General features: G+C 47.6%; 1 protein-coding gene across 4 annotated transcripts in view; it reads right to left on the bottom strand.

Annotated features, from left to right (window-relative positions):
* SORD (sorbitol dehydrogenase) overlaps positions 1–16,923 on the bottom strand; it is a 91,877-nt gene that overhangs the window by 48,160 nt on the left and 26,794 nt on the right. For all 4 annotated transcript variants that reach the window (XM_075342708.1, XM_075342705.1, XM_075342706.1 and 1 more), the window contains one exon: positions 2,978–3,011. Coding sequence is in view for 3 of the 4 variants with exons in the window: in XM_075342705.1 (XP_075198820.1) it covers positions 2,978–3,011 (34 nt within the window). In the remaining variant the exon portion in view is untranslated. The remainder of the gene's footprint in view (positions 1–2,977; positions 3,012–16,923) is intronic.

Below are 16,923 nucleotides of genomic sequence, written 5' to 3'. Positions count from 1 at the left end.
TTACGCCGGATCCGGCGTCCATAGGCTTTCACTGTAAAACACGCCGTATCGCGCCGGATGTGGTTTTTTTGCCGGACAAAAAAACGTTACAAGATGCGTTCCCTCTGGCCGCTTTAGGCAATTATGACGGATCCGGCAAAAGCAGGATGCAACACAAGGCCATCAGGCACAATCCGGCGGTAATACAAATCAATGGAGATAAAACGGATCCGGCGCTGGATCCGTTTTACCCGTTTTTTTCCGGATTGTGCCTGATGGAAAAAAACTGATGTGTGAAATTAGCCTTAGTAATTGGGGACAGCACAGGCTGCGGAGTGTGGAGTATGTCAGTCACACCAAGGGGCGCATAATTAGAGACTGTGAAGCCGAAGGGTTCTATTAAGATGCCCTAGAACGTTCTATTAAACGGATGACTAATTAGTGATCATTCACATCTCTGAGTGACTGCAATGACACTCATTTTTGAGCAGATGTGAATACCCGTATGCTATATCAAAGATATGATGTTATTGCTGGATTACGGCTTGAAATCATTATGGGGGCAGTTTGGGAGAACAAATAGACTCCCTGTAATGATTCAGTAAAATACACTGTAATACCAAAATAAGATCATATTATCAGGGATGCTTGGATTATCATGGGGCTGTTTGACCTTATTTCCCTGGTACATTGTTTGTGCTTTGTTCTTACGTTGTGATTATATTTATAACCTATTCCTGCAATGTCATCAATATCAGACTGATGGAGTTAGCACCCACTAACCCAACATATCATCTGTAATTAGCTCCGGGGTCTGTTGTTGGGAAACGGTGAATGGAGCCAAAGAGCACAGTTCTGTCCAATGAGTAGCAGGTATGTCAGATCAGCTGATATTCAATCCTATTCATATAAGAACTGATTGGCATTATCCTGGGTGTTAATCCCCCACAGATCTGGTATTAATTATTGATTTTAAGGATAACCTTTAAGCAAAATGCATGTCCAGGCAACTTAAAGGGCTTGTTCCCCTTCAATAAATAACTGTTTTCATCCGCAGGGTGCTATAAAGACACAAACCATGCTGTGCTCATTGTCCATAGCTCTGCCAGTGATGGTCCGCTGATGCTCCCAGTGTCTGTTATCGGCCACAGTGCTGATGTCACATCGACAGTGTGTTCGCCAAATAGTGAGCACAGCGCGTCTGCCTGTGGAGTCGGATCACCCCCCTCAGAGCCTGTAGACATGACGTCAGCATCACAACCAATGCATGACACCATGAGCGGCAGTGGAAACTCACTAGTTGACCCTGGAAAAGTGTATATGACACACCCCAGGGCCTTGGGGTACTTGGTCACGGGCCTTGAATCACGGGGACGTTTCACGGGTGGCCGGAGCACGGTTCCGTGACCCTGGGGGTCGCTTAAAAAAGGGTGAAAAATAAAAAGGAAAATTAAAATAAATAAAATGTTTTTCGTGACGCCACTTGCGGTATGCGGCTATGTGGGGAAAGCCGCCGCTGCAAAGTCTCTCACTGCTGGGGCTGGTGGTATTGAGCAGCTTGGATGTTATGGCCCTCCGCAAGTAGAGCTAAGCCCCATAGGAGAATGATGGTGGTTGCAGTATGGTGAAAGTTAGTGATGCAGAGGTGTAGGAAAAATTCAGACAACACAGGGGCTGCGGTTTAACTTGTTCTTTACTCACTGGTTTTGAGTAGCTGCAACCCAGCTGGTGCTGGTCTCTACCAATTTGGGACTCAGGTTATCTGGTATTCCTTTGATCCCAGTGCCGATGTGGTGACCTGGTGAGCTTTACTTCCATGCACCCGTCAGCAATTAATGGGTCCCCGTGGCCTGAAGCGTTTTGGGGTCCCCTCCTGTTGTCTCAGACCTGGCCCGTATGGCAGGCAGCTTGAACCTCTCTTGGGTCGGACCTCTGTTTCAGTTCCCAGGTTTCTTCTTTGCTGCTGTGCCCTGGACACTAATGTTGGTGAGGAACCTCGATTATTCCCTCACTGGGCAGATTTATCAGGTGAGCTTGAAACGTCTTCCTGAACTAGGGCTCTGTACCCCGCCGGTGCTCGGTCCCGTGAGTACTCACACCGTACTCTCCCGGGCAACCCTACTCCTTTAGCCCAATAAGTCACTTTACACTCTTTGTGTGAACGTCAACTTCTGACTGACTTCAGACTGACCAGCCACTGTCTGTCTGTCAAGATGTCTGTCTCCTGTCAACTGTACTGACTAGACCCTCCTCCTCCCAAGTTTCTGACTAGCGGATTGGATAAGTCCCGACCAATAGGTAGCCATCCATCAGATCCATCTCTAGCCTGTTACCTAGTCTGGGAAAAAGGGCATGAATGTGTGTGTTTGAATGGTATTTACCGGCACTGGTCTTCCAGGAATCCCGGGGTTAGTACCACATCTGTTACTGGATGCAATACCCTGTGGCACCTGATGCCTCAGGGGCACCACATATACAGTGCAGTTTATTTCTTTATAATAAACTGCAGCCGGGAACATTAATTTATTCAAAGGGAACAATGCTTTTAAATGTCAAATTCCCTGCATACCCCTGATGCCACATCTTCCTTCTGTTTCTTGACAGCAATAAAAATGCAGATGGGCATAATGCCATACGAGTTACATGCTAGTAACGTTTATGTCACAATGGGGAAACTATACCTTTAAAGAGTTTTCCCTCCATTGGAAAAACATGGATACTTTCTATCAGGAACTCGATACACCTGACCATGGACTGTGTCTGGTATTAAAACTCAACTTCATTAAAATAAATGGAGCTGAGCTGGAATACCACACACAGGCCACGTCAGGGGTGGCTCCGTTTCTGAGAGAAGGCAGCTATGTTTTTCTGATTCTGAAGAATCCCTTTAGTGGTTCATCAATCACTCGGTTATTAAGATATATGGGCATCCACTATTCAGAAAAATATACAAATTATCTTCCACAGTACTAGTAATTTGATAGGAATAGACACTCACCATTTGGGCCTGGTTCAGGAACTGCACGATTTTCCTAGTATCGAAAAGTTATAAAAAAAAAAAAAAAATGAAAACAATTTAGGAATTATAAAGTTTATATTACTATATTGTTACAGGCAAAGGGTGAAGGACTGTTGAAAATTGTCCACAATGCTGGAAGTGCAATGTATACTCACCCAGTAACTCATCTACTCCGTCCATACATACACCTGGTGGACCTGACAGTCTTTGCTAGCTTTTACTACAACCAATCATTGGTGACATTGATATGTTGATTGTGCTACCATCACAAACGACAGTAATTGTCAGCAGTGATCACGTAACAGTAGTATGAAGGTCATCACTGCAAGACAGTTGCTAAAGAATGTAAAAAGCCACCTGAATAGTATTTCAGTAGCAGTGGGGGGTAGGAGTATAATTACTTTGTTACTTTGAGGCTATGTGCGCACGTTGCGTTTTTTCCCGTGTTAACGCTGCATTTTGAATGCTTTCCCTTCACTATATAGTAGGTGCAGCTGTAATCACTCTCCAGCGCAGTGATTGACAGCCTGCTCTGCAGCATGTGTGCAGAATGTGTGTACACACAGCAGGCTGTCCATCACTGTGGAGAGGAGCGATTACAGTGCACTCCCTGTGTAATGAGAGGTGACTTTAACCACTCCCGTGCACCGCCCCAATGACTGGGAGTGACAGCAGGTAGAGTTTGACTTCATTTGTTCCCTGCTACAATAACACTGCAAAACACAGATAAAAAACTATTCACCTGCAGATTAACACCATACGCCCAATTCATCAAAACTTTCAAGCCAGAATTACAGCGTTAAAGCTTTGAAAAGTCACAAATTTTAGGCGCATCTTGGAGTTGTGGCTAAATTTGGCGACCTTTGGCGTTTGCACTCAAAATGGGGGGAGCTGAGGTGGGAGAAGGGAAGAATGGCACAGCTTGTTTAATTAATGATGAGCTGTGGCATTCCCTATGCCAGAAATCTCACTCCAGTACCAGACTGCAGTGCGATTTCTATCATATCACCCACTCACCACTCATCAGATGGTCCAGATTCATAAAGTAGCCTGCACCTCTTGATTAAGGAGGAGCGTCTGACACTAGAACACCCCTTCATCAACAGTGTGAGCAATACCGGTCTTGATGAGTCCGGACCTATGTCTGCAGGTAAATGGCTTTTCTGGAGGCGACAGATTCCCTATAAACTACAATATCCATTCATACTCAGCTGGCATAAGCTGCCCGACAGGTTTTTATCTTACAAATTGTGGCAAATTCTGTATGCAGTAAGGCTGCTTTCACACTACGTTTATTTAACATGTGTCCTGAACGTTTTTTTAAAGCAAAAACGGATCCAGTGCAAATGCGTTTTCATTTCAATGTATTTGCAATGGACTCGCGTCAACATGCATTCACCTGCGTTTGCGTGCGTTATAGTGAGGATCCAGCGACTTGCAGTTTTTTTACTTTTTTCAAAAATGCTACTTGTGGCGTTTTTGAGCTGCGTCCAAATACTGCAAATTTCTGGATACTGACTATACTGCACGCAAACGTATGTGAACGTTGGCATGCTGATAGACAGGATCCTGCTTGCTCTACTGAGCATGCCCAGAAACCAACCTGGTGTGATCAGTCTCTCTCTCCACCTCCCTCTCTACCTCGTCTGAGAGCTCCGGAGGCTCGTAGCCAAGGTAAACATCGGGTAACTTGCTTGGATACCCGATGTTTACCTTAGTTACGTGTGCAGGAAGCCCGGCTCCTAGCAGCTGCAGACGCTCGTAATAACCAAGGTAAATATCGGGTATCCAAGCAAGTTACCCGATGTTTACCTTGGTTACGAGCCTCCGCAGCTGTCAGATGCCGGCTCCCAGTCTCACATTCAGTTCCCCTCACTCCCGATCACATGACTCCAATGCCCGCCCATAAACTTCAAGTGACAGGATCCTGAAAAATAGCACATGCGTTTGCATGCGTTTTTCTCTACAAAAACAGGATCCGCTTTTGCAGCAAAAAAACGTTCATGACGCATGCTAAAAAAACGTAGTGTGAAAGCAGCTTAAGTTGCATTAGGATTTTTGACAAATCAAGGCATTCCCATGAACTGGATACAAACTACAAGTGTCAGATTTATACATGTCATATATGCTCTACCCATATTTAACATAAAAATATATAATGAAACAAACTACCTGTATGCCAAAAAACAGATCAGACTTTTCGGCTCTCTGTTACCTTGTAGGGAATACGTGACTCAAAAGGTACATATTTCTATGCAAGAAAAGAAAATGCACCCAAAATTATATTGACTAAAACTCTTTTTAAAATTTCCTATCAGAGTTAACATTTGACCAAAGTCAATTATTACAAAGGAAAGTAAATAATCTGTGATTGACTACTAATATATAACCTGTATGGAGAGAGAGCTAAGAGATGACAAAAACTGGGCCCCAGACATCCCCTGTTACGTGCAAATGTTTTAGACACTGTCTCAGCATCACCAATATCATTTTACATTCAAACTTGTTCAATATGAATCCTTTTATTAAAACCTTAAAAGCAATGATTACCGATAAATCTCCTCACACATGGCCATACAACATACACACGTGGTCAAAATTGTTGGTCCCCCTCGTTTAATGAAAGAAAAACCCACAATGGTCACAGAAATAACTTGAATCTGACAAAAGTAATGATAAATTTAAAAAAAACTACGAAAATGAACAAATGAAAGTCAGACATTGCTTTTCTGCTTCCACAAAGTTTTTAAAAAATAAATCATGACATAGGCCTGGACAGAAATGATGGTCTCTTAACTTAATATTTTGTTGCACAACCTTTGGAGGCAATCGCTGCAATCAAACGATTACTGTAACTGTCAATGAGACTTCTGCTCCTCTCGACAGGTAATTTGGCCCATTCCTCAAGACCTCAAGCAAACTGCTCAAGTTGTCTCATGTTTGAAGGTTGCCTTTTCTAGACAACATGTTTCAGCTCGTTCCAAAGATGCTCAAGAGAATTTAGGTCAGAGCTCAAAGAAGGTCACTTACAATAGTTCAATGTTTTCATCTTAGCCATTCTTGGGTGTTTTTAGCTGTGTGTTTTGGGTCATTATTCCGTTGCAAGACCCATGACCTTGCTTGTTAAGCGAAATTCTCGTTAACTGGGTTACTTGTTAAGCGAGGTTCCACTGTATTTGCACCAAAATAATGAGAGTATAGAAAATCACTCCTAGGGAGGGAGAGGGCTGTGACCTGGAGTAAATGTGCGTAAAATATGGCAACTTTTTTAAAAGTCGTAATTGATGAATTAGGCAAAAACAAATGTAAAAGCAAAAGCCCCATCCACAGGCGAACATAAAAAGATCAATGCTAGGCTTTAAAAAAGGTGCAATTTAAAAAAAGAATTGGGCATTAATAAAAAACAGCCTAAGCAAAATAAAAAAGAGGCGCATGATCTTATAAAGACTCAGATTTTGTTCAAAGACTGTTGCATCTTTTTCCTGTTTTTGGAAATGTTGGAGGAAAAGGAGTTGTCCACTACTTGGACAATACCTACTAATTTCCCTTGTTCACCCTGTAGATATAAATAAGCCTCTACTCACCTCCGGTGCCAGGTGGTTCCAGTCTTGTCTGAAGCCGAGATCCCAAGGCCTACGTGACATTGTTGTGACTCGCAGGCCCACGACTAATCAGCGCTGGCTTTATTCTCCCCACCTTTGGACGTTTGAGCACGAAGTCAGTGCGGCACTTACATCCTGCTGAAATGTAAAAAGGCGTAAAGAAAGAGGCTGGAGCTGATTGGATGCGGGAACTGCCAATGTCACGTGGGCTCCGGTACCACGGTTTCAGACATCGCTAGAACCACTTCGGCACCGGAAGGGAGTATAGGTTAATATATTTTTATGAGGGCGACCAAGGGAAATAAGTAGGGTTTGTTCAAGTAGTGGACATCCCCTTTAAATCCAATTATTTATGCTCAGCAGCTTAGCTTGTGTAGATGACACGAGCTGTGGAGCTCACCATGGACTTGATAACTACAATCAACAAAGACCAGGGCAGTGGGGGAGAGGCGGCACTGGAGGGTAAGTAAAACTACCACAGCCTATAGCCTATAGTTTTCTGAAATGGAACAACCTCTTAAAATTGGCCAAGCATCCATTAGCAACAGTGGTGTGGTTTCTGAAACTAAAAAAAGGTCTTCAAGTACTTAGGGTATATATCCACAGGACACAGTTTTGCAGCAGACAATTACACAATAGAGAATCCACAGCAGTAAAGAAAGCTGCAAATTTCATCGAGGAAATGCTGTGTTTATTTGTCACATTTCACATTCCACGCAAATGGTGAAATCAGCGGCAAAAAGTGAAGCGTCAACGAATTCACATCAGCAGTGCCGATCAGTTTATGCTGCTGACTTTCCTCGCAGCTTGTGATTTGGACATCCACAATGCTGCTACTGTCATACACAACAGAACTTTTAGTCTGGTAAATACAATGCTCAGAGAAAGAAAAAAATGCAATACAGAAAAAGGTGCACACCACAGATACAAGAAAATACATTGTATAAAACACCATATAACCACGATTAAAAACAATTAAACCACGAAAACCTCGTAAATCACTATACAAAAATGATAAGCAACAATGATATATGTTTAAGATCCCTCTAGCTTGAAAATATCTACATCTATAACATACCAATATAATTGTAAAGGCACTAAAGGGTCTTTAAGTAAAATAGATAATAATGGTTAAATCCAAAACCATATGATATTATATTCCACAGTATGCTGATAGAAAGTCAATACATCTGCAAATGTAGTAAGTACTCAAATAATAAGAAAATAATTTCAACAGCACGGCTCAAGAATGTAGATATAAACATGCGGTATATAAAGAGCACCAGAAAAGTCAGAAATCTGCTAAACCAGTCAGCAAGTATATATGCATACAATTGTGTAAAAGAATGCATAAAAGATAGCGCAAATAAAAACTGGTATCCAAATCACATATAAAATAATCAATAGAATACATATATTACAAGAGTCATGACTCTAAGGCGGGCTTTGCACGTTGCGACATCGCGAAGCCGATGCTGCGATGTCGCACGCGATAGTCCCCGCCCCCGTCGCAGGTACGATATCGTGTGATAGCTGGCATAGCGAAAACTATCAGCTTCACTAGCACTCACCTGCCCTGCAACCGTCGCTCTGGCCGGCGACCCGCCTCCTTCCTAAGTGGGCGGGTCGTGCGGAGTCATAGCGACGTCACACGGCAGGCGGCCAATAGCGGCGGAGGGGCAGAGATGAGCAGGATGTAAACATCCCGCCCACCTCCGTCCTTCCGCATAGCCGCCGGCGGCAGGTAAGGAGATGTTCCTCGCTCCTGCGGCTTCACACACAGCGATGTGTGCTGCCGCAGGAACGAGGAACAACATCGTACCTGTCGCGGCACCGGCATTATGGAAATGTCGGTGAATGCAACGATGACACGATAATGACGTTTTTGCGCTCGTTAATCGTATCATCTAGCATTTACACAGTACGATGTCGAAAGTGACGCCGGATGTGCGTCACTTTCGATTTGACCCCACCGACATCGCATGTGCGATGTCTCAATGTGCAAAGCCGCCCTAAGAAGGGATCAATGGGTGAACCCCAATGCGTTTCGCTGCAAAACAGAGCAGCTTCCTCAGGGGAGAAGTATGGTATGCATTGGTAAATACAATGCGTACACACCCCATGGAAACATGCCCTTAAAGGGATTGTCTACTACTTTTGTACTGAAGACCTAGCCTCCGGACAGGAGACCATCCCCACCGATCATCTGTTACCACCTCTGGTGGTGGCCAAGCGTGAGCAGTGTATAGAGCAGAACAGCACAGCTCTATACATTATCTGACCCTGTCACAGTGTGCAAAACTGTACTGTTCCAATTCATACACTGTTTACATCCAGTTGCCAATGGAAGTGATAATATAATAGCTGATCAGTGGAAGTGCAGTGCATCTGATTGCCACCTTTTTTGAGAATAGGTCATCAATATAAAATGAGGTGGACAATCCGTCTAATGAGCCCTCCTTGATGAGACTTGAGTGTTTGTGTTCCAGCCTTAAATACATGTATGGCTTCAAATCTTTTTGCCTGTACAACAGCCATCATTTGCTACATGTTTTGCTCTCACTTGCGACTAAAAAAGGGGAGTGCAATCCAATAAAAAAAAAAATCAGACTGAACTCGCAGTAATGTTATTCAATGAGGCAGTGTCCATCTGCAATTTTTTACTCAACTGTAATCAAGCTGAGGAAGAAAAATTGCAACATATCAGACAAGACTCACCAATGCAAGTCTAAGGGATACTTTGCACGCTGCGACATCGCAAGCCGATGCTGTGATGTCGAGCGCGATAGTCCCCGCCCCCGTCGCAGCAGCGATATCTTGTGATTGCTGGCGTAGCGAACATTATCGCTGCGCCAGCTTCACATGCACTCACCTGACCTGCGACGTCGCTCTGGCCGGCGATCCGCCTCCTTCCTAAGGGGGCGGGTCGTGCGGCGTCACAGCGACGTCACACGGCAGGCGGCCAATAGCAGCGGAGGGGCGGAGATGAGCAGGATGTAAACATCCCGCCCACCTCTATCCTTCCGCATTGCAGCCGGGACGCAGGTAAGAAATGTTCCTCGCTCCTGCGGCTTCACACACAGCGATGTGTGCTGCCGCAGGAACAAGGAACTACATCGTACCTGTCGCTGCACCGGCATTATGGAAATGTCGGACCCTACATCGATGATACGATTACGACGCTTTTGCGCTCGTTAATCGTATCAAAAAGGATTTGCACACTACGATATCGACTGCGACGCCGGATGTGCGTCACTTTCGATTTGACCCCACCGACATCGCACCTACGATGTTGTAGTGTGCAAAGTACCCCTAAGGATACAAGAGAAAAAAAAAAATCGGACGGCACATGAACAGTGTGTGTGCAGTGCAATTTTTTTCTTGCACCCATAGACTTACATTGGCGAGTTTCCTGCCATAAACACATAAGTTACCAGCCAGAACTCTCTTGGCAACCAATGAAAAAAAAAAAAATATATATACACACACACACACACACACACACACACACACACATCTAGATAAAGATAGACAGATAGAAATCCTGCAGCTATAATTTTACGACCCCCCTACATATTATAAACGTTCGTCCCTTTAGTGCCTTTCATATGTCACTAAAGAATGTTGGTGAGCCTGGTTGGACCTTCATGGGTTTTTTTGTTTTTTTTTTATAAATTGGTGAACCAGGGAAAGTATTGGGCAGTTTGTTTCAAAAATAAAAAATACTTGTGTATGTCTTTTATTCTTTATTACATGTGGTTAGTAAGAGGGGTGTCTGATAGACACCTTTCAATTACTAACCCCTGGGCTTGATGCCAGCTGACATTATACAGCTGACATCAACCACAAAAACCATTACCCGGAATACCACCGCACCAGGGCAGGGCATCGGGAAGAGCCAGGCACAGCGCCAGAATTGGCTCACCTAATGTGATGTGCCACTTCTGGGATCAGCTGCGGGCTGCTATTTTTAGGCTGGGAAGGGCCAAATAACCAAGGACCGTAAATTTGAACAAAAGAGAAAAAGAAATGTGCAAAAAGTGGGATCACCAGGTATATAAATATAAAAAAAAAATTATTATTATTAATCAAGAAACATACACATATTAAAATCAATTAAAAAAGCAAAAGCTTACAGTAAACAACACATGAATGTCAATGTTGTATGACATCAAACCTCACACCCTCTACAAGCCAAACCCCCATTACAGCAAAATGCAATGATATAAACAGGTGTCGATAAGCAGAATAACCAATATAACATAAGGTAAGATGGAAGAAATGGACTAAGCCTGAGAAAACAGGTATAAAACCTGAAAAAAGAGAATTTTGTTTACTTACCGTAAATTCTTTTTCTTGTAGTTCCGACATGGGAGACCCAAACCATGGGGTGTATAGCTAGCGCCTCCGGAGGACACACAAAGTACTACACTCAAACGTGTAGCTCCTCCCTCCGGGCTATATACACTCCCTGGATGACAATCTATCCAGTTCAGTGCAAAAGCTGAAGGAGGACATCCACCCATAAGTAGAGATAGAGTAAAACTCGGCAAAACCAGAACTCTGTCTACTAACAACAGCCGGTGAAACACACGGAACAAAAAACTGCCAACAGGCAACAGGGAGGGTGCTGGGTCTCCCATGTCGGAACTACAAGAAAAAGAATTTACGGTAAGTAAACAAAATTCTCTTTTTCTTTATCGTTCCTTCCATGGGAGACCCAAACCATGGGACGTTCCAAAGCAGTCCATGGGTGGGAAATAAACCAAACTGAGAAGTAGGCAAAACCTAACTTCACAAATGGGCGACAGCCGCCTGAAGGATGCGTCTGCCCAAGCTCGCATCTGCCGAAGCATGAGCATGCACTTGGTAGTGCTTCGAAAAAGTGTGCAGACTGGACCAAGTGGCAGCCTGACACACCTGCTGAGCCGTAGCCTGGTGTCTGAAAGCCCAGGAGGCACCGACAGCTCTGGTCGAGTGCGCCTTAATCCCCGGCGGGGGAGGCATTTGAGAACACTGGTAGGCATCGGCGATAGCCGACCTAACCCAACGAGCTAGGGTCGGTTTAGAAGCAGAGAGACCCTTGCACTGACCCGTGGTTAGCACAAAAAGTGAGGTGCACCGCCGAAAAACGGCGGTGCGTGACACATAGATTCGGAGCGCCCTCACCAAATCCAAGGTGTGCAACGCCTTCTCAAAGCGATGCACAGGGGCCGGACAAAGAGAGGGCAATGAAATGTCCTGGTTAAGGTGGAAGGAAGACACCACCTTAGGGAGAAAGTCCGGAGTCGGACGAAGAACCACCTTGTCTTGGTGAAACACCAAAAAGGGGGATTCCAAAGAAAGCGCAGCCAAATCAGAAACTCTCCTGAGAGAAGTTATGGCTACTAGAAAGACAACTTTCTGTGAAAGTCTAGACAAAGGAACCTCCCTGAGAGGCTCAAAAGGGGGTTTCTGTAAGGCCGTGAGGACCAGATTAATGTCCCAGGGATCCAAGGGCCGCCGGTAAGGAGGGATGATGTGAGATGCGCCCTGCATGAAGGTGCGCACCTGAGCCAGTCGGGCGATACGCCGCTGGAACAATACCGACAAAGCCGACACCTGTCCCTTGAGGGAATTGAGGGACAGACCTAACTGTAGACCTGACTGTAGAAAAGACAGGATGGTCGGCAAGGAGAACGGCCAAGGAGCATGGCCGGAAGAGCGACACCAGGACAGGAAAATTCTCCAAGTCCTGTGGTAAATCTTGGCCGAGGAAGACTTCCGAGCCTGAGTCATGGTGGAGATGACCTCAGAGGGAATGCCTGAAGCCGTCAGGATCCAGGACTCAAGAGCCACGCCGTCAATCTGAGAGCCGCAGAATTCTGGCGGAAGAACGGACCTTGAGAGAGAAGGTCTGGGCGGTCCGGGAGATGCCACGGCACCTCTACGGACAGGCGGAGCAGGTCTGGGTACCAAGCTCGCCTGGGCCAGTCCGGAGCAATGAGTATGACTCGACGGCCCTCCGTTCCGATCTTGCGCAGAACCCTGGGCAAGAGCGCTAGAGGGGGAAACACATAGGCCAGACGGAACTGAGACCAATCTTGAACCAGTGCGTCTGCTGCGAAGGCTTGAGGATCGTGGGAGCGAGCCACGTAAACCGGAACCTTGTTGTTGTGCCGGGATGCCATTAGATCCACTTCCGGAGTGCCCTACTTGCGGCAGATCGATCTGAACACTGACGGATGCAGGGCCCACTCGCCGCCGTCCACGGTTTGACGGCTAAGATAATCGGCCTCCCAGTTTTCCACGCCTGGGATGTGGACTGCAGATATGGTGGACTTGAAGTCCTCCGTCCACTGGAGGATTCGTTGAACCTCCAACATCGCCAGACGGCTGTGAGTCCCGCCCTGGTGATTGATGTAGGCAACCGCTGTTGCATTGTCCGACTGAACCCGAATGTGCTTGCCCGCCAACAGGTGGTGAAAGTCTAGGAGAGCTAGAAACACAGCTCTGATCTCCAGCACATTGATCGGGAGGGCTGATTCGGACGGAGTCCAAGTGCCCTGTGCTCGGTGATGGAGAAATACCGCTCCCCAACCGGAGAGGCTGGCATCCGTGGTGAGTATCACCCAGGACGGAGTCAGGAAGGAGCGTCCCTGTGACAGGGAGAGGGGCTGAAGCCACCACTGAAGGGAGTTCCTGGCCTGTGATGACAGAGCCACCAGCCTGTCCAAGGAAGAGATCCGCTTGTCCCAACAGCGGAGAATGTCCAGCTGCAAGGGACGCAGATGGAACTGGGCAAAGGGAACCGCTTCCATTGATGCCACCATCTGACCCAGCACCTGCATGAGGTGTCTGATGGAATGACGGCGGTGCCTCAGCAGAGAGCGCACCGCCAGACGAAGGGACTGCTGTTTGACTAAGGGCAACTTGACAAGTGCCGGCAGAGTCTCGAATTGCATCCCTAGGTACATAAGTACCTGGGTCGGGGTCAGAGTGGACTTGTGCAGGTTGACAAGCCACCCGAACTGAACTAGCGTGGCGACAGTGAGAGAGACACTCCGCTGGCAGTCTACACTGGATGAGGCCTTGACTAGAAGGTCGTCCAGGTAAGGAATCACTGCCAATCCCTGGAGGTGCAGGACCGCAACCACTGCTGCCATGACCTTGGTGAACACTCGAGGGGCCGTGGCTAAGCCAAAGGGAAGAGCCACGAACTGGAAATGTTCCTCTCCGATTGCAAAGTGTAGCCAACGCTGGTGTGAGACCGCCATAGGCACATGCAGATAGGCATCTCTGATGTCGATGGATGCCAGAAAATCTCCTTGGGTCATTGAGGCAATGACCGATCTCAGAGATTCCATGCGAAAGTGCCGCACCTGAACATGCTTGTTGAGAAGCTTGAGATCCAGGATGGGCCGGGAGGAACCGTCCTTCTTGGGGACTAGAAAGAGGTTTGAGTAGAAACCGCTGAACCGTTCCCGGGCGGGAACCGGAACAATTACCCCGTTGGCCTGCAGGGATGCCACGGCCTGAGAGAAGGCGGCGGCCTTGGAGCAAGGGGGTGTGGACAGAAAAAATCTGTTTGGCGGGCTGGAAGAAAATTCTATCCTGTAGCCGTGGGAGATAATATCCCGCACCCACTGATCGGTGACGTGTTGGAACCACACGTCTCCAAAGTGGGAGAGCCTGCCACCGACCAAGGACGTTGCTGGCGCAGCCAGATAGTCAAGAGGAGGCTGCCTTAGTGGCAGCGGCTCCTCCGGTCTTTTGAGGACGCGGCTTTGCGCGCCAGTTCGATTTACGATCCTTGGCTGCGGTAGTGGACGCGGTCGAGGGCTTCGAGGATGACCAGTTAGAGGAACGAAAGGAACGAAACCTCGATTGGATCCTGCCCTGGACAGGTTTCCTGGCCTTAGTTTGAGGCAAGGAAGTACTCTTCCCGCCAGTAGCCTCCTTGATTATGTCATCCAGCTGTTCCCCAAACAGCCGGGACCCAGCAAAAGGGAGACTCGCAAGGTACTTTTTTGAGGAAGCGTCTGCTTTCCACTCTCGAAGCCACAAGATCCTGCGGATCGCGAGGGAGTTAGCGGAGGCCACCGCCGTGCGGTGAGAAGCCTCCAGGATGGCAGACATGGCGTAGGATGCAAAAGCCGAAGCTTGAGAAGTTAAGGTCTCCAGCTCAGGCATAGAGTCCCTGGTGAGGGAATGCATCTCCTCCAGAGAGGCAGAGACTGCCTTGAGAGCCCACACTGCCGCAAAAGACGGGGAGAACGAGGCTCCAGCCGCCTCATATACAGACTTGGCCAAAAGGTCAACCTGGCGGTCAGTGGGATCCTTAAGAGAAGTGCCATCAGCCACAGCCACGACTGTGCGGGCTGAGATTCTGGACACCGGAGGGTCTACCTTTGGGGACTGAGCCCATTCCTTAACCACCTCTGGTGGAAAAGGAAAACGGTCATCTGAACTACGCTTCGGAAAACGTTTGTCAGGACAGGCCCTGGGTTTGGTAACAGTGGCCTGAAAGCTGGAGTGGTTAAAAAACATACTTTTAGCTTTCTTAGGTGAGGTAAACTGGTGTATCTCTACCAGAGAGGCTTGTTCCTCAGACTCTGGTGGGTTGAGGTTCAGTACGGAGTTAATGGACGCAATCAAGTCACTAACATCCGCATCACCCTCAGACAAGTCAATGGGGTACATAGAGGTAGCGTCTGAGCCCACAGTAAACGAGTCCTCCTCGCCCTGCACCTCGGCACGTGAATCAGAGCCGTGGGAAGAGGAAGGAGAAGGGTCCCTGCGTCTCCGTTTAGGGGGACGGGGTCCTGGGACATGCTCTGGGAGCTCTGCAGAGCTAGGAGCAGCCGAAGCACCCTGAGAAGGGGGCTGATGCATGGACAGCAGTGTCCGGGACAGCTTCCCCATGGAGTCGGCAAAAGACTTGGAAATAGCTTGCGAAAAGGATGCTACCCAAGCCGGGGGTTCAGCCACCGGGGCCAAAGCAGCCGGAGGGACCCCTGCGGAGGCTCCAGGCTGAGACACAACCATGTTAGCACAGGCATCACAATGTGGGTATGTGCTTGGCTCTGGCAGAATGAGCTTACAAGCAGTGCATATAGCGTACATGTTTGCAGCCTTGCTCCTAGTGACAGACATGCTGCTGAGGTGGAGGCTCTGCAGCCAGAATACACTCCTGTAGAATGCCTGAGAGTGTAATAAAAGTCCACAACCAGAGGTTGTGGCTTACCAGCCCGTGCTCTCTGTGTGCCCTCCGGATTCCACCGCTCCCCTGTGAAGCGTTAGCCTTCCTGATAGTATGCAGCTGCAGCATCCAGCGCCCTCCAGCGCAAGAACGCTGAGAAAATGGCGCTGGGAGAAAGAGGGGGGGGCGTGTATAAGCCCAAGAGCGGGAAAAACGGAGGGCAGAGAGATACAGGACGATATACAGGGGAGGGAACATCTCCCCAGAGAGGAGTGCCCTCCCCTCTGCTGGTCGGGCGGTGGGCGGCGCTGTATGCAAAACATGCAGAGAAGCCAAAACCGAAACTAGGCCCAAACAGAAGCCGGGGCCTAGATTTAACAATGCGGCCGACGAGCAGGCACCTTCGGCGCGGTTCTCAGGGGAAATCCCCAGAATCGGCCGGAATTTACAGTAACGCTAAAACACATACTGTCCCCCTAATAAAAGTACTATACTTAGCTTTGAGACGCAGGGCCATGTCCCTGGAGAGGGGGGTAAATGCTCCTTCCAGCAGGGACCAGACAGGGCTGCGGATGGAGACCGGTCTTCTGCAAGCAGAGAGGACCGTGGAGGCTCCCACTTCAACCCAGAGCCTCTTAGAGGATGTGAAGGAGCGCGGCATGTGAAGGCTTCAGCCTTATAAAGTCAACCTTAACAGCACCGCCGACAGAGTGGGGTGTGAAGGGACATGCCGGGAGTCCAGACTGGACCCGCTTTTCTTCCAAATCTTTAAAATAAAATAAAAAAAATATCAGAGAATGCAAGTGTGTGTATCCTCCTGAAACACAAAGCATTGAACTGGATAGATTGTCATCCAGGGAGTGTATATAGCCCGGAGGGAGGAGCTACACGTTTGAGTGTAGTACTTTGTGTGTCCTCCGGAGGCGCTAGCTATACACCCCATGGTTTGGGTCTCCCATGGAAGGAACGATAAAGAAAGGGCAAATGTAAAGCCTAAATGAGCATGGACACTGCACAAATAAGGGCTTAGTCACAAGATCACTAAACCCTGTGGGCAGACGAATGATACCTGCAGATGGACACACACCGGGCAAAGCAGAAAATGGGGGAAATAACCAAGGACCTTCTCAGGTTGATAAAAA

The sequence above is a fragment of the Anomaloglossus baeobatrachus genome, chromosome 4 (genome assembly GCF_048569485.1).
Source record: "Anomaloglossus baeobatrachus isolate aAnoBae1 chromosome 4, aAnoBae1.hap1, whole genome shotgun sequence".
Lineage (NCBI taxonomy): Eukaryota > Metazoa > Chordata > Amphibia > Anura > Aromobatidae > Anomaloglossus > Anomaloglossus baeobatrachus.
The sequence above is the reverse complement of the archived record's forward strand: the minus strand, read 5'-3'. Positions and strand labels throughout refer to the sequence as shown.